We start from the raw sequence: 18,580 nt of genomic DNA, 5'->3' as shown, positions 1-18,580 counted from the left end.
TAAATTGCCTTGGGAGGTTGTGGAATCTCCATCATTGGAGATTTTTAAGAGCAGGTTAGACAAACACCTCTCAGGAATGGTCTAGATAATACTTAGTCTTGTCGCAAGTGCAGGGTACTGGACTAGGTGACCTCTTGAGGTCCCTTCCAGTCCTATGATTCTAATAGGACACTGAGTTGGACAAATGGTAATGAAGTTTTGACTTGTCATCACTACAAACCCAAGCTACATTCATGCTAACTTGGAAGTACAAAGCTCAACATCCCTTACCAAAATTAACCAAAAAGCATTTTAAAGCAACATTGTCACACTGTTCTTTAGCGTTAAAGTATATACACCTCACTGAGCACTATATCTGAGCCAACCTCTGTGATGTATGTTGAACAGGCATCTAACTCTTTCACCTTAATTGCTCCTATGCTAGCACCATGTCGGTTTAAGTGCAGAAGCAACACCATGGCCCAAGATGATAGCCAACTCTTAAAAGTCCACACATTCCCAACTGCAAGTGCAATGCCTGCCTCATGATCAACACTCTTAAGTGAGTACATGATGTTCCAGGGCTCGTAACTTCCTTAAAATAAAACCATTTCCCCTCCAATCCAAGTCAAAACTCTAGTCTCAATGGGGACTCCACCCATGCTATTTTTCAAATCTTGTTGCATGCTTAGTATTAATTCCTCCCTCCCCTACCCTCCACCCTCACCGAACTCAAATGATTGAAAGGATTTTGATCTTTTTTTTTTTAAATTCACTTTGGGATATGTGAAAAGTTGCATCCCAAAGTGCAAATATTTGAGTATGTGAAAGCGGAGTCATTGTAACTGGCCTACAAACTGAAATACAGCAGATAAAACTGAGTAACCATTATGAAGAAAATTAATGTCAGCTGGAAATCCAAGAAATTAAACTACTGTATGCATGCCATCCTAAAATTGCATTAGCTATTATCTTTGAAAAGTTATGGAAGACAGGAGAGATTCCAGAGGACTGGGAAAGGGCTAATACAGTGCCAATCAATCAAATTTTAAAATTAATGGAAGATGTACCTAAACACTCTTAGACTGCTTTGAAAATCTCAACTCTTCTTCTTAAAGGCTGTATATATTAGTGTAACTTAGTAATCAAAAGGTTAAATAGACTGCTTTATAAAGAGAGTCAGGTACTTTGCTCCCATTAGAAGTAGCAATGTGATGGGATGTGATGAACAAGACAAGCTCTGCTTCCAGCATTACATTGGACAATCAGAGACCGTAATGCAACTTGATCAACTGGACCAACCCTAAATATTTTAAATTTCCCTATGACATACTCAGACAAAAGCTACTTAAAAAAGGGGGAGAGGAGGTAAGAGAAGTGAAGACGTAAAATGTCAGGCTTGAATTGAAAATGTTACAAATACAGTAAGAAGTTGCAAAGAGAATTAGAGATGACCAGAAAAAAGAACAGGAGTACTTGTGGCCCCTTAGAGACTAACAAATTTATTAGAGCATAAGCTTTCGTGAGCTACAGCAAGCTCTAATAAATCTGTTAGTCTCTAATGTGCCACAAGTACTCCTTTTCTTTTTACAGATACAGACTAACATGGCTGCTACTCTGTAACCAGAGATGACCAGGGAACTCAAATATCTGCAGCATACCAAGCCAGGTGCACAAATGAGCAGACTTCTCAAAGAGAAGTCAACTTCAGCCCTAGTCTATAACACCAAAGATAATGATTAGTGGGATTGGGACACAGAAAAGAACCCTTTTGTAGTACCTCTACTTCACAAAAAAGTCTAGGGGATAGGGATGGGGTGGAGTGGAAATCACCGGGAAACAGTCATTGTTCAGTTGGGTCACAGAGAACATGGGATAGGAGAGGTAAAGCAGACTGTTCCTTCCATACAGACACAGAGCCAACATTTTCACTGCTTCAAGAAGTGTGTGTAAGTTTACACGTTCAATAGGATTGTCTCTAAGAACTTTTTTTTTAAATCATGAATTATCAGTTTTGTTTTTAAAATCAGATTTTTTTGCATATAGCTCTAAATTTGATATACGATAACAAAGTTTGTGTTGTTCTATATTCAAATCTACTGTCTTGTACCCAAGAATCAATAAATGCAAATACACAGAATTTTAGGGGATTTGTGTACCAATTCTCAAAATAATCAGGCAATTATCACAATCACTATAGGACTGAGAGATCCAACAGCATGTGCTATCTACCAGTCTTCTCTTATTCAAAAATCTGCTTCCCTTTGCCATAGGAACATGTAATCATTCCTTTCCATTACTGACACTGATTTTAATTCAAAAATGTTCTGTTTTGTTAGAATCTTGCTATTGGTACTGCCACAAAACTGTTCATTCGTGGATTGCAAAATCATCCTTTAAACTTTCATTAAGATGATTCCTCTTGATCACTCCTTGTTGCGTGTATACTTGATCGGTTTTGGTTTCAAATACCATTGATGGTGCTGATGTGTCTGAGGTGACCTAAATATGCTTCCACATTTGAGATAAATTCATCAATCCATCTCAGGAAAACAAACAACAGATGGAAGAAGAGGAAGGTGGGAGAGGACAGATAGATCAAGCACATAATGTCAAATTCTGTCTAACAGTCTAATTGGCTCCAATATGGCTGCACAGGGTGTAAATTGAAGAAAATGTGAATATAATATGCGCTAAAAAAGGATGTTTCACAATTGAAAAAAAAATGTTTTTTGAGTCAAGTAATTAGTTTAAGCTGATCTTATCCTGTAAACAGTTTCAGTTTTGATGTTTCATCATTTCGCTGGAAAAACATCTAATTGAAAAATTCCCAACCAGCTCTAGATTCAAGGATGCAGCATAATGTACCTAAGAATGGGTACCTGAACACAGGTTTAACAAAGATGACATGTTTTACAGAAGCTTCACGCTGCTATGTCTTTGGTAGAATAATAAGATCCTGAAGAACAAAATAATCTATTACCAAAGGCACAAAAAGTTTTTTTGATTAGGAAAAGTGTATTGTTTCCATAGACAAACAGCACAGCATATACTTTTAGCCCAAAATGAAAGAAGAAACCTTTTTGTTTTGATAACAAGAATGACAACAGACTAACAAACAACAACAACAACAACGAGGGCTCCTTGAGACAGCAAGCTCTCTCTATTGCTGGTTACTTCACACAGCAAAAGTGTTTACAAATGTAAACTGCTGTCCTGGTCAAAGAAAAAAAAAAGATATCACAATTTCTTAGGTGTGTACACCACAGTAAGTAACTGGAAACTCATTACAGCATGGCCTGCCAAAAATGAGTCACAAATGGAAACAATTTTGAACCAGACTGAGATTATGAGTTTATAAAAAATATTTCACTATATATTTGTATTTTAACCCATTAATGAATCAAGCAACTTTTGGAGTCCTGTTCTATATATAGGTCAATAATTTTAGCCCTCCCCCAGATTTTGAAATTAGAGTCAGTTTATATACTATTCTGCTTTTAAGTATACAAGGTATAGAGTCCACGGGGTGCAATTTTATTTGTTTTATATGATTCTGCATCTATTTTATACTGACATGGAAATTAACATCTGATGTGTGCAAAATACATGGGGTCATGCTAGCATTACAGAAATTTAATATCACATATATGTTTAAAGAGAATTGAGTTAGGGTTGCTGCAAGATTAACCAACCTGAATTTCCCAATTTTTAGGCATTTATATTCCCAGGCATAGCGCTGACAGGGTGGGAGTGTAGTAGAATGAGAGGGGGCCAAAAACCTCTACAAATTATCTAACATAATAATGTTGCAATTTGTGGTCCACTCTCTTGATTTTACTAGTGATGTAGATATATGCCATACCACATTGATAAAGGAGGATTCCCAGGTTTCAAAGGGGTTAAAACACCCATTTCTTGCCCTGGCTGATTTATTAGATAGCTTATCACTTGTCCAGGCCTGAATGCTGCCCACCCTGGGAGTAAGGGCATTGAAATATTGGCAAAGAAATTCCACATTTAAAGGGGAAAATATTTTTACAGCCTTTTATTTTTTGTAAAGGGAGCTGTTTGAATAGGCTTAGTACCTTGGTGTGGTTGAAATAGGCCTGGCAAGTATGGATCAACAATAGTATAGGAGACAAGGTCAAAGAAGCATAATAATACCTGACTCTACAATATATATCATCTCCCAGTTCTGCAATTTTTCATAAGAACATCACCACCTTATTTGCATGGGAAGAACCTGTCTTCAAAGAGACACATACAGACAGAATGACTACATGATGGTGTGATATCAAAGGTTTTGTTGGCATAAATTTGGAAAGACCAAGTTACTGAATGTATTATCACCCCAAATGAATTCCTATAAGACTATTACTGCTCCAGCATGTTTTATTGTGCATGCCACATGTTTTATAGATAAACTATTTTAAGAATGTGTAGGCGTGATGAGAACCCACCACATAGTTGTCCATGGAATTATTTTTTAAATCAAAGATTTTTCTGAACGCAGGTATGAATTCTGATATTTAAATAAATTATTTTGTTCCTTTTCATTGGATTGCCTTTCATCTGGAAAACATGTTTAATGAGAAACAGAGAGGCTTTTCATTTGCCTTGGCTTGCCACTAGCAGTAGCCAGCCCCCCAAATCCCCAAACCATATACCAGGGGTGACCAAACTTACTGACCCTATGAGCTGCATACCACAATCTTCAAAAGTTCGAGAGCCAGGGCGTGACTGCAGGGGTTTGGGTCTTCAGCCCTTTGGCGAGGTGGTGAGGCTTGGGGCTTCTGCCTGTCAAGTCGTGGGGGTCTTGAGGCTTCAGAACCACGGGGCACACCTGATCGGGCTCGGTGGTAAAGTCCCACTCCCACTGAAGCCTCGAGCCCCAGCAGGCACCTCCCATGGGGCTGAAGTCCCAAGACACCCCTCCCTGCAGGCAGAAGCTTCTAGCCCCACCACCCCCTGCAGGGCAGAAGACCTGAGCCGCCCCAAACAGGCTGGTAGGCAGAGAATGGGGTGGGGAGGGCGGAGGGCTCTGAGAGCTGCACTCTAACTGTAAAAGAGCTGCATGCGGCTCACGAGCCATGGTTTGGCCACCCTTGCCATATATAATCAATGCAAATGCTAACATTCCCATGATTTGAGATGTTTATCTCCTGCCCTCCTCCCATTTTAAAAACATAAAAGACTGAAAGAAGCTCAGCATCTCCTGAGAAACTGACAATATACTGTAATAGTATATTTTGCTGTGTGAAAAATCCCAGTGGACTGTCATACTTAATGGAATGCATTTATTATCTAAAAGGTGAAAAAGCTGGAAAGGAGGAAAACCCCATTTCTTTATTCAGACCAAGTTTTGTCGCCAAAACTGCCGTTTATTGACCCAAACAATGAGTGCGTATGCACTGCGAGGCAACTTTTGTTGGGGAGAATGCCCAGTTTTGGCGACAAAATACATCCACCCTCACGAGAGATTTAAGTCTTTTTCCTCTACATTTTTGTCAACAACATGCAAGTGTAGACACCACGCTTCATTTCATCGGTTTAATTGGCCTCCAGGAGGTGTCCCATAATGCCCATCCTGACCGCTCTGTTCAGCAGTTTGAACTCCACTGCCCTTCAGCCAGGCAAACAACCATCCGTCCCTCCCCTTTAGAAGCCCTGGAAATTTTTGAAATTCCATTTCCTGTTTGCTCGGCATAGACAGGTCTCTTTGCATCTTCCCAGGTGACCATGGCAGGTTATCGCAGCAAACGCTCTACCACTTGGACCACTGCAGACCTGCTGGATCTGCTCAGTATATGGGGAGAAGAGGCTGTGCAGTCCCAGCTGCACTTGAGCCACAGGAATTGGAAAACCTACAGGCAGATTTCCTGAGGCTTTTGCGAAAAGAGTTATGATCAGGACACTCTGCAATGCAGAGCTACGATAAAGGAGCCGGGGCAGGCGTACCATAAGATGGGGAAGGCAAACCGTCATTCAGGTGCTTCACCGAAGACCTGTCAGTTCTATAAGGAGCTGGATGCTATCCTCGGCGGCAACCCCACCTCAATTGCCAGGAGCCCTGTGGATACTTCAGAGGGCATACACCTTTTGCAACATTGCCATTGCTTTCTCACTGATCCTAGCCAGGCACACATCTCTGCGAACACCCACTCCTGCCCCACGCCAACACTCACCAGGCTTTGGGTGTTCGCAGAGACGTGTGCCTGGCTAGGATCAGTGAGAAAGCAATGGCAATGTTGCAAAAGGTGTATTTTAACAGAAATGTTTCAATGTTGTGCATGAATTTAACTATCCTGCTTCTGTGCATTGTCCCCTGTGCTTCACCAGATGTGGCCTTCAGGAACACCCCAAGCACCCCGGCCGAGCGTCTCCGCCAGATAAGAAAGCGCTGAAGACGCAGCAAAGACGACATGTTTCGGGAGGTCCTGCAGAGCTCCAATGCAAAAAAAAGGGAACGAAACGAGTGCTGGGAAGCCCAACAGCAGGACAGAAAAGAGAATCACACGTTTGTTAAGGACGCTACTGAGTGGATGCTTAAAGTAACTGAGGAGCAAACGCAGATGCTGAAGTCCTTAATAATGCTGCAGACTGCAGCACGTTCAGAACTCTTTTTGATGCTTGCCCCCCCCCCCCCCCCAAGGACTCTGCCCACACAGTCCTTTCCACCTGCTGGGACTTCTCAGTCCCCCCTCCACTCCACCCCCTTGGACAACTCTCACAATGATAGCCGGACCTACACACAGCTGTGAAAGTCTGCCCTTCCCTGGTTCCTCCTTTCCCGCCAAGCATCTGTGTGTTTGTGTGTGCTGTTTCTTGTGCAATAAAAGCAAACGTTTATAATGGTAAATCATCTTTATTTTTTTTCTACAAGGCGAGATTGCAGGCACTGCCAAGACATACATAGGCATTTTAATCACTTTATTGCAATGTCACCATTACCCCCTAGGAAAACTACATGTCATGTAATATTGAAGCGACTCAGAGACGTATGTTACTGTTGGTCGTTGTCAAAGTGCTGCCGCAAAGCCTCCCTGATTTGAATAGCCCCCCATTTTGTTTTCAAGTCCCTTAACTGTGCTCTATGTGACCTGCATTTTGTGTTAAAAGCAAAAGGGTTAACGTACAGTTCTTCACCAGATGTCATACCAATACCACGTAGTCTGTTAGTGATGTCTCTACTCCTGAAATGGGATGATCTTCAAGTGTATCTGCAATGCAAAACTTGCCAAACACAAACTTCTGCACCCAGAAACTGTATTTTGTAGGGATATAGTTGTCAAACACTAGCCTTCAAGAAAGAGCTTTGATTTATTAATTCCTCTTGACAAATGTAATAAAATTATATAAAACTGAAATCAGACTGGAAAGAACTAAAGTTAACAGGCACACAAGATGAGTAGACAAGACCATTTCAAAACAGAGAACCTCCTTGTAGTCTGCCCTGTTACATGCTAAAGCACAAACAATGTCATCAAAATGGCATCCGAATATGGCTCCACAAAATCCCAGATTGAACAGAGCAATGGAAATCGTTAGTCTGCAAAAAGCAACTCTTGCCAGAGCCACTTTAAGAGGCCTAGCTCTACAAAATTTGCCAACTGAACACTGAATGTATATTCCAATCTAAAAGTGAATACCAAGCTCACATAATGCAAGACAACATGATCAATGTCATTGCCCTGTGAGAAACCCATCTCAAAGATATCGTCCAAGAATCACACTGCAGTATTGCTAGCTATGATCTCGTTGTCTCCCTCCACCACTCAAAACACAGCCTTGCCATGTACATCAAGCAAGGCATCAAGGATTATGACATGATAGATGCCAAGAGCAACACCAGAACCTTCACCATATCAATAAGAATCCCCAAGATAATGGTGGTTAATGTGTATAAACCTCTGAATATAGACTGGCCTTCTTCCCCATTACCCACAGACTATCACCAATCTATATATGTTGGTGATTTCAACAGCCAACACATGATGTGGGGTTATAACAGTAATGATACTTGCAGAATGGTCATCAGATGAACACACATACCTTCTTTACGATGTAGAACACAGAGGCACTTTTCATTCTGCCTGCTGGAACAGTCTACAATCCAGATCTCCGTTTCCTCACCAAAGACCAGTTCAGAATTCCTCAGAACACTTTAGGGTTGCCAGACATATGGTTTTCGACTGTACTGTGTCTGGTCACATATACTGACTGGACACCAAGAGTCCAGTTACTGTGGGCAGGGGGCGGGGTGGTCTAAGGGAGGAGGCATTGGGTCATCAACCCGTGCCAGCAACAGCTCAGCTGGGGTTTCCTCCTACCTGCATCCCATGGGCATTCAGGCTCCCATCCTAGCCCCGATGCAGAGGGATCCCTTGGGCGGGGGGAAAAGGGGGTAAGGTAAACAGGATTGAGCAATGAGGAAAATGGAGGAGGGAGAGCAGTGAGCAATGGAGGCTTGAGGGAAAGCGGGGGGGGGTGAAGATTCTAGCTCTCCTGCTCTAGTGTCCTGTTTTCAGAAGTTAGAAAGTTGACAACCCTAGAACACCTCCAGATATTTTCTTGCCAACTTTCCACGCAGATAGCACCAACCTGTGATAATCCACATTGGGACTGAACTCCCAGTAATGAAGGAAATTCTGAGACATTATTCTGCAGTCATTCAGCAGAAATAGGAAGAAGATCACCGTTTCTGTGTGTGTGTGTGTGTGTGTGTGTATTAAAGGCCTTTAAAAAGTAAAGAAATCTATAACAAAATAGATCTCTAAGATTAGTAATGAAAAAGAATATTATGCTCAAGACTGCAGATGGGATTTTTATATATACTGACTTAACTCTCTGCCCACAGAGATTGATAAAACTCACATTGACTTTAATTGGAGAAAGTTACGCCACTGAGTATTTTAGAAAATCCCACCCTAGAGTTCTAGTTTTTTGAATTCCATAAACTGCACGAATGTTTGGATCAGAAATACTGATTCAAGACAATCTCTCCAAAACACTGTAAAGATCATTCTAGATCACGGGTGGGCAAACCACGGCCCGCCGGCCACATCTGGCCCATCAGACCATTTAATCTGGCCCTCAGCTCCTATCAGAGAGTCTGGTCGGGGGTTTGCCCCACTCTGGCGCTCCAGATGGGGAGAGGGGTTGGGGGCTTGCCACGCTCCGCATGGCTCCCAAGAAGCAGCTGGCATGACCCCCTCTGGCTCCTACATAGAGCACGGAGGCGTGGCCAGGTGGCTCTGCGCACCACCCCTGCAGCTCCCATTGGCTGCGGTTCCTGGCCAATGGGAGATTCAGGGATGGCACCAGCGGACGGGGCAGCACGCAGAGCTGCCTGGCTGCGCCTCAGAGCCAGGGGAGGAGCGGGGCGGGGTGGGGCAGGGCGGGCGCGCTTCTGGGAGCTACTTGCAGTAAGCACTGCCCGGAGCCTGCACCCCTTAGCTGCTTCCCCCACACACACCCCAACCCCCTGCCACAGCTCTGATCCCCCTCCCACCCGCCGAACTCCTCGATCCCAGCCCAGATCCCTCTGAACCTATTGGTCCCAGCCCAGAGCACCTTCCTGCATCCCAAACCCTCATCCCCGGCCCCACCCCAAAGCCCGCACCCCCAGCCAGAGCCCTCACACCCTTCCCCCATACCCCAACCCCCTGCTCCAGCCCTGATCCCCCTCCTGCCATCTGAACCCCTCAGTCCCAGCCTGGAGCCCCCTCCCGCACCACAAACCTCACATCCCCAGCCCACCCCAGAGCCCTCACCCCCACCACACACACACCCCAACACTGAGCCCCCTCCAGCACCCTGAACTCCTCATTTCTGGCCCCACCTCAAGCCCGCACCCTCAGGCAGAGCCCTCACCCCCTCCCGCAACTCTACCCCCAATTTCGTGAACATCCATGGCCCGCCATACAATTTCCATACCCCAATGTGGCCCTCAGGCCAAAAAGTTTGCTCACCTCTGTTCCAGATCAACAATATAAGAATGGATTTGTCATCTAACACCAAGAGATGCATATGAGAAAATCAGGAAACAAAACTAAGACTTTCCAAAGCTCTGGAAGCCATTCACAAACCAGATAAGACCCAAACTCAAACCACAAAGTCTATAAAAATGAGACAGAGAAAGTATGCAGTAATATTGGGCAGTTTTTCTCAGCGTAGACTCTCTGTAGACTAGCACTGGTCCCTGAGATCTCCCTGACACACTTTAGGAAGGCAGCAAGCCAGTCCCTGGTATCAAAAAGGCTGAGAAACACTGATATATGGTATTATCTTACTTAGAGATGTTCATTTGATATGGAAAGCAATTTCTATTACTTTTTGTTTGAGCAATAGTGATTTTCAATAACTTTTTAAAATACTTCCTTTTTTCTTCCCACCCACCATGTCAGCAAAACCATACAGCCTGAAATGATTCTCAGAAACTGATCTTAAAAATAATTTAGTATCCAGCAAAACCTGCCATATGGACAAGACATTAAATCATGACCCTATGTGGCACTAAAGACAAATTGAAGGACAAGGCAAAGGCAATATATGAACCAGAGCATATTCAGAGGTAAATGGAGTGTTTTATTCAATTTGTCAGCAAATTTTATGAGCTGGAGTGATAGTTTACATGCAAAGGCAGCTGAGAAAACGAAGTCATCACTAACAGGCTACTTGGTACTACTATGACATCTGGTGAAGAACTGTACGTCAACCCTTTTGCTTTGAACACAAAATACAGGTCACACAGAGCAAAATTAAGGGACTGGAAAAGAAAAAGGTGAACTGTAATTTCTGATTGTTTCTTAACATTTGGCATCCAGATGCTCCAGTGCACAGAAATGAAGACAGACAAGAAACCAGCATAAATCATTTCATTCAGTAAGACAGACCTAGCTTAATAAGCATAGAACACCCATTATTGAGGAGTCTCCTGAGATTTTTTCAATCTGATGTAAAGGAGCAAAGGCCCAAAAGAAAAGCATTTGAAGGGTAGTAAGAAAGCTGCATCATGTGGAGTAAGTCCACAACATTTTAAAGACAACAAGGGATATTAAGGACCTCTTTACAGGAAAAAAAATAAGAAGAGCACTTCTAACTTCTTGTAAAATATTGCTGAGGCCATGGGGTTCTTGTCATTACAGCTGAAAACAATCTAACTTCTGCAAAGAATATTTAGCCAACCTAAAAAATGGTGCTGGAAGTACAAATTGTGTTTTCAGACCACACGCACGAATATACATAGCTGGTTCAACAAAACTAAGGAATTTCAACTTTAATTTCAGGATGTTTACAAGAAAAAGCTTAGAAACCAATTAAAGACCTAAACTGTAAATGGGTGTTATTAATATTAAATAAACAAATAGTAATTATAAATACAGGCACACGTTTCAGTGAAGTGGAAAGAGCCACACAGAGGGAGGAAAACATGGAATGAAAATGTGGGATATTGGAAACCCAGAATATAGCGACATACTCTCCCCAAATGCACAGAAAACCGATCAGCCATAAAACCAAGGGAATAGGATTTAGGGGGAAAATGAAGATATTGAGCACATCAGAAGACTGACCATGCCAAAAGATGTCTTGACCACTGCAGAATGAAAACTCAGAAGGGTCAAAAAGCAGAAGCCAGCGGTCGCACAGATCAAATGACGTAGACTAGGACCAGAGAGTTCAGTGGCACAGTGCAGAGAAGCCACTGGTACTAACTAAAGACTGATAATGAATGAGTGCTGCATGCTCATGACTGCACGCAATACTTTGTAACAATATCACATCCCGGAAGTAGAATAGGCAATCCAAATTTGTTGAGCCCCAGATGAAGTCAGACATCTTACAATACAGAGATATCAAGACGATATCTGAAACGGAGATTCACATGACTAAACCAAAACAGTTCTACAGGCCAAAGAGTCAAGAGAAAAAAAAAAAAGTGATCAGCTATCTCTCTTACGAATGTTATGGCACCTGCCTCCCTCACATGCATATGTATAGCTAGGTTTTGGATCCACTGTTGTAGTAATTTAGGCCTAGCAAATCTATCCTAACTGTAAGGTCAACAGTTGGAGAATAGAATGCTCCAATAGCCTGCTATAATTTAAATGCTTATTAGAAGCAGAACATCAGTATGGAAAGGAGACAGAAAGGCTGGATTACTCCAGACAAAAAGGGCTACTGAAGCAACTCAAGGTCTGTGATAGGACTGTGAGCAATAAAATAAAATAAATAAATGGGAGAATAGTATCAAATATCAATGGACCAAAATTGGTATGTTGGAAAATAGGCCTACTTAGTGAACAAAATAATGAGGCCTGAGCCTATTCCACCCATCGCTTCCCCCCAGCCCGGAGTTTTTAAGAAGAGATACTTTAAGGACCATAATGGCGAAACGGACTCTTGGAGGATTCCTTGGGGAAAGGCCAACCGGCCTCTGCTTCGCTCCAGAGACTCTGTCCTTCGTTGGTGAGCCTTGACCATTGCAAAATCCAGATCAACTTACAGGTGAGAACACTTGACTCACCATTAGATGAGAGAAACACCAGCCTGACACACATGAGTTCATGCTCTGTCTTCCCTTCCCTCGTGCGTTCTTTTCCTTCCTCCTGTCCTCATCTTCCTCCTGTCCTCCCTCTCTCAGATTTTCACCTGATCCTGAGACCAACTGCACCACACAACACTAGCATGACAGAATGAGATGGGGTGCAATCCCAACCAGTGAGAGGCTGTGTCACTACCTGCCCTTGTAACCCTGGGTGCCATGAATGCTCTGCTGTTGTGGTTCACAGCCTAGACACCAACAACCAGCAAACAAGTAGCTCTGAGTGTATATGTGATAAGCAACTGGGAACCAGGCTACTGGCATCAGAGCTGCTGGTTATCACACAGATGCTGTGTGCATACTTGAAACTTGATCAATAGACTATTGTTTTACTTTGCCTTTTTCCCCCCTCTAAAACATTTGTGTGAATGTAACACTTGTGAGAGATTACATGATTGACAACCCTGGAGATAGGCTGTAGAAACCTCCTTTAGTGATGAGGCAAGTTCAGTTTCCAATTCTATTCAATTCTTGACTTCTTGGCAAAGGTGGCCTGTTGCGTGTCAACATTAGTGCCATTAGTGGTCGTTATTTATGCAGTATAGAAACCTGACCACTGGGAGTTGGACTGATACCATCTAATTTCACATAGGTTATAAAACAGCCATCAGTTAGTAACTGTCAGACACTAGCTAACTAATGTCTGTATAACACTACATAAATGTTAAGTATTATTGCTGACCTGAGCTGGATTCCAACATCTCAAGACACTGTAAATCAGGTGTTAAGGGTTGGGGAGCCACTAATGTATGGAATCAGAAGGTTTCCTTCTAATTCCCAGGCATTAACTACATACAAATTGCTGTGTTCTCAGGATACTGGATTCATAGAACATGCTCACATCTCAACAGCTCTCATTAAAATGAAACAAGATTTAATTAACAATATATGAATGAAAGGAAGTAAGTGTTCTTAACAGTTCTCCTTTCAGAGCTACACCCACAATGCTAACAATCACCAGTGCACAGTCCAGTATAAACAAAGCAAGAAAAATAAGGTGGGCAGGGGGAGAGATTTCCTCCATTTCAGCCTGTAAAAAACACTGACTAGACCCAAAAATTTAATTGATTAAGCACTCAAAGATTCAAGATGTGTGTTTTAACCAGTTAGTAAATGGTTGCTAGAAGACATCAACAGCAGAGCTCTATCCAGAAACTAGACTGGCTGCTGAGCAAGACAAACTACAGACCTGAAGAAGAGCTCTGTAAAGCTCAAAAGCTTGTCTCTTTCATCTACAGAAGCTGATCCAGTAAAAGATGCTACCTCACCCCCTTGTCTCTACAAAGAAATAAATCACGATAAAAAGGAAATGGAAAGAAAGTTTGTCGTTAGTTGATGAGCCAGTGTCCCTTTGGAGTCAGACTTTGTTTTCTTTGATCTCCCTCCTTTCCGAGAGGCTGTAACTTATACATTCAGGATTTTCCTCTATTAGTTATTTTTTTCAAGAGAACATAAGAAACTTTAGCAACAGGAAAATGCAATCCACCTGACAAGCCCGTCTCCCATCTACGAGAGAAACAAGAAAGCTCAGTTGTTTTAGCACTCCTTTTTCTGAGTATATGAAAAGCCTATTACAACATTCTGTGCTTTTAAAGCAAGACTTAAAAGACGGGACACACAGTTACACGAATAAAAAACAAAAACAAACAATGGAATAGTCTCTACTTCAGTTTATAGTCATATCTCAATGGTAGTGGAAGTGCAGGAGACAGCATTGTCCCAAGGATAGAGAAGGGTACTGGGTATGTGTACCCTTACATTTTATTCCTGACTCACTCTGTAGCCCTGTCCAAAAACATGTGGGCCTGAAAATCACTTCACCATGATACTACGCAAAAAGCAAGCTATGGATCTCTTTGTAAGATTAATTATTTAAGGTCAGTAAATGGCTTTGGAGACAGTTGAATGAAGGATGCTACATAGATAAAGTATTCTTCTTCTCTAGTCCTCAGTTCTTTGTGGGTCTGGTACTGTATAATCCTTACAGCAACCTCTTAAAAGCCCCAACCTACAGTAGCATGGACAGTGATGCGGTAACTGTTTAGGACTTAATTTCCACTAGTATTTCAAAGAGGCATCTATTTATCAAGACACCTAAGAACATGAATACAGTTGTTCCTATGGTTACTCTGTGTGATCAACAGCTGCCATTTCCTTTGGGACTGCCTCTCTATGGCCCCAATTCTATTTTATTATACATTAGGACACTGGAGCTCTTATGTTCAGGATCCAAGGTGGAGTTACTATATATTTCAGCAGTAATGGCTTCTTGAGATACCAGTAGATCATTCTAGAATTCAGTGGAGATCTTCCAAGGAAGCAGTGAAACCACACTGACAAAATCCTAGCAAAAGCTAACCTACCTTACATTCCAGCCCAGGCAATGGCACCAACCACGTAGGAGAGCAGGGGAAACCAGAAAGGTACATGAGAAAGAAGATCTCAAGATAATACAGTGTTCTCCTTTCTTTCTTTTGCTTCTATCCATTTCTCTTCTCAACCCTGTTGTTCTTTGTGTTTCTAAACCTCGGTCAATAAATCTTTAACAAAATTAATCAGGCCCTGTGTTCCTGAGGAGTCACGAATGGCTTGTTCACAGAACTCAGATGACAAAAGTATGAGGACAGGTTTCAGAGTAGCAGCCGTGTTAGTCTGTATCCGCAAAAAGAAAAAGGAGTACTTGTGGCACCTTAGAGACTAACAAATTTATTTGAGCATAAGCTTTCGTGAGCTACAGCTCACTTCATCGAATGCATGCATCCGATTAAGTGAGCTGTAGCTCATGAAAGCTTATGCTCAAATAAATTTGTTAGTCTGCATTCAATGAAGTGAGCTGTAGCCCACGAAAGCTTATGCTCAAATAAATTTGTTAGTCTCTAAGGTGCCACAAATACTCCTTTTCTTTTTAATAGTATGATGGTCATACTATTGTAGGGCTGGTCTTCACTACAACAGTTAAAATCAAGTTAGTACACCCAAGTTACTGCACTGCAGCTAGGCTAGCCCAAATGAGGCACCCACACTTCAAAAGGGCACTGGAATTACAGAGTGATTGGATTAGCGGAGCAATTGGATTTGCTGCTGCTGAGTTCTTGTAACTGAAACTGTTGCATCCCACTGCAATACTAGCTAGCGCGTCAACAGCACTCCAGTTAGAGATTTTTGTGTCTGGACATGCGCCTAGTTAGGGGCAACACTCAAGTTACAACTCGAGCTTGCTATGCTGTGAAGAGACACTGTGAAGACATTCATAGACAATGCTTTGTTACACCAATTAGGAAAATGTATGTATGCCTTACCTGAAAATGTCCTTGCTTGGAGTAATAAAGTCCATGGATCCATGACATTGGGTACTGTGCTGTATGCAGTCTTTGACAGTTTTTGATTGGTCTGCCTCTGCCAGAGACAGGGAAGGTTTGGCTCCATTTCTGAGAAACAGTCAGATTTTGTCTGCCTCTCCAGCTGCAGGCAGGCAGACCATCCCTTCTCCCTGCCGCAGAGCACATTTGAAGAAAAATAAAAGGGAGAAAAAAAGGCTTGAAATATCCAGGCTGTCAGAGTCTGCCTTTACTGGCAGGGAGGAGTCTCTTTCTCCTCAGTCACTGCTCACCCATGCAGGTGCCGCATGGCAGAGAAGGCTAAGAAGAGAGGGAAAGTTAGACACTGTCTTTCTGCACCTCCCTCACAGATTAAGTGCCTGCATGGAGGTGTGGGCCTGTTCTGTGGAGACCCATGCCTCTCTCAAGTGCTCAGGCAATGGCAGGGTTTCCAGAAGCATCCCTCCCTGACCAGAAGAGCTCCCATGAAGCAGTGGCAGCCTCTCAGCAGAAAACTGTCCTGGGCTTGGCACAGGCCGTGGCCTTGGCACCAGCAAGCGATGGCTTTGTCTTCTCCCTCCTTCCCCCATGGGGGAGTGTAGGGTGAAGCACAATATCAGAGGGCCGGGGAAGCCTTCTGCCCAGCCACTGAAACCCATGCTCACAGCCACATCCATTGACCACAGAGCAGCCGCCTCTCCCCTCCCACTCACTGCTACACTGACAGGGTGCTAGTGACAGAGATCAATAGATGCTGAAGAGAATTGCAGACATGATGCACCCCTGACGTACTCTTGTTTTGACTTTAAAACTGAGCTCACTGTGATCAACACTGCATGTAAAGTTGAAATAGAAGCTTCTGATGATGTTGATTATACAGAAAGGAATTCCATATGCCCGCAGAATGTGCCATAGGCTGGTCCTCTGAATGCTATCAAAAGCCTTCTCAAAGTCTATGAAATTTATGTAGAGTTGCCATTGCCATTCTAAGCACTGTTCTATTATGTTTCGGAGAGTGAAGATCTGGTCTGTGCATCCACACCCTTTCCGAAAACCAGCTTGCTCTTTTCTGAGAACACTATCAACTGCCTCTGATATACGCTGGACTATGATCTTACACAATACTTTGCTTGGCACAGATAAAAGTGTGATACCACGCCAGTGTGATACCAGCATGCCCGCACCCACTCCTAAATAAAAATGAATAGGAGTCAGGGTCACACCCATATTTAATGTAGGAACACACAAAGTCACAGGTGCACAAAATCATCACACAACACTATTATGACTGCCTGTTTGTGACATTCTGTTCCTCGGGGGAATACCATGCACTCCCATGTTCATCCTTATAATATGGTTGTGTGGTATCCAATGCAAAGTTTGTCTTCTCGGGTGTCTTCAGAAGGCTCATGATGCACTGAGCATTGTTGTTCTAGTAATGTTATAGGTTATAATTTCATATATATAGTTATGAGGCTGAAAATGTGTCCCCATAGCTTAAAGCAAGCCCAGATAAAAAACTCGCCAGGGGCAGTTCATACCTCATCAGGGCATGTATGAGACAAACCCAGCCCAGCCTCACAGGAACAAAGGACCCTGGCCTAGGCAGCAACAAAGGATCTGTTGGACTCTCAAGTGAGTCACCCCCTTCCTTTCGTCAGTTTGGGATTGTGATGAAGTAATGCTCACCTGACCCTGAGAGTGGGAGGCAAAGCCAAGAGGGAAGAAAGAACATGATAAAAGGGAGAGATGTTTGTTGTGCTCTTCCTCTCTCTTCCACCTCCATCTACAGACATCACCACCAAGAGACTGAAGCACTGATCAAAGGGGAGAGCCTGGCTGAAGGGCAACCAGCCAATCTGTGGTGAGAAGCATCTAAGTTTGTAAGGGTATGGAAAGTGTTAAGATCAGCTTAGAATCTGTTTTGCTTTTAGTTCATTTGACCAAATCTTACTTGTTATGCTTTGACTTATAATCACTTAAAATCTAACTTTGTAGTTAATAAATTTGTTTTTTTATTCTACCAGAAGCACTGCGTTTGGTTTGAAGTGTGTCAGAGACACTCCTTGAGATAACAAGCCTGGTACATATCAATTTCTTTGTTAAATTGACAAACTCATATAAGCTTGCAGTGTCCAGTGGGCATAACTGGACACTGCAAGATGGGTTGTGTCTGGGACCGGAGATATTGGCTGGTGTCATTCAGTGTACAATCCAAGCAGCTTACACGCCAGAGGCTGTGTGTGAACAGCCCAGGAGTGGGGGTTCTCACAGCAGAGCAGGGTAAGGCTGGCTCCCAGAGTCAAGGATCAGAGTGACCTAGCAGATCACCGGTCCAGGTAACCCCAGAGGAACATCACACTGTTAAATTCATCTTTTAAAGCCTCCCTCAGCTGTATAGTTCCATGGTTGGCTGTTCTAATAGCCCTTCTGTCTACCTATTCAAAATCAGACAGACAGCCGCTCCACCTCACCCTGTTACCCTAAAAATGTAGACACCAATTATGTTAGCCTACAATAGCACTTTTAATTTAACAGAAGGGTAACAAAGTTTGGCCCGCCCTAAAGAAATTGCCAAGGTTTTGCCAGGGGGCTTGTCTACAAACCGCAGAGGGCTCCCCAGAGCAAGCTAGTCTCGCTAACCCCTGAAAGGACACGGATACAGCCTTCCACTCAA

General features: G+C 43.0%; 1 protein-coding gene across 1 annotated transcript in view; it reads right to left on the bottom strand.

The window, feature by feature from the left end:
• The window catches only part of LOC102940233 (ABI family member 3 binding protein), a 377,733-nt gene extending 361,653 nt beyond the window's left edge, over positions 1-16,080 (bottom strand). Inside the window, exon 1 of the mRNA XM_043538550.1 lies at positions 15,886-16,080. Within this exon, the coding sequence (XP_043394485.1) occupies positions 15,886-15,933 (48 nt within the window). The 5' untranslated portion in view covers positions 15,934-16,080. The remainder of the gene's footprint in view (positions 1-15,885) is intronic.
• Positions 16,081-18,580: the final 2,500 nt, after the last annotated feature.

Source organism: Chelonia mydas, chromosome 1 (assembly GCF_015237465.2).
Source record: "Chelonia mydas isolate rCheMyd1 chromosome 1, rCheMyd1.pri.v2, whole genome shotgun sequence".
Taxonomy (NCBI): Eukaryota; Metazoa; Chordata; order Testudines; family Cheloniidae; genus Chelonia; species Chelonia mydas.
The sequence above is the reverse complement of the archived record's forward strand: the minus strand, read 5'-3'. Positions and strand labels throughout refer to the sequence as shown.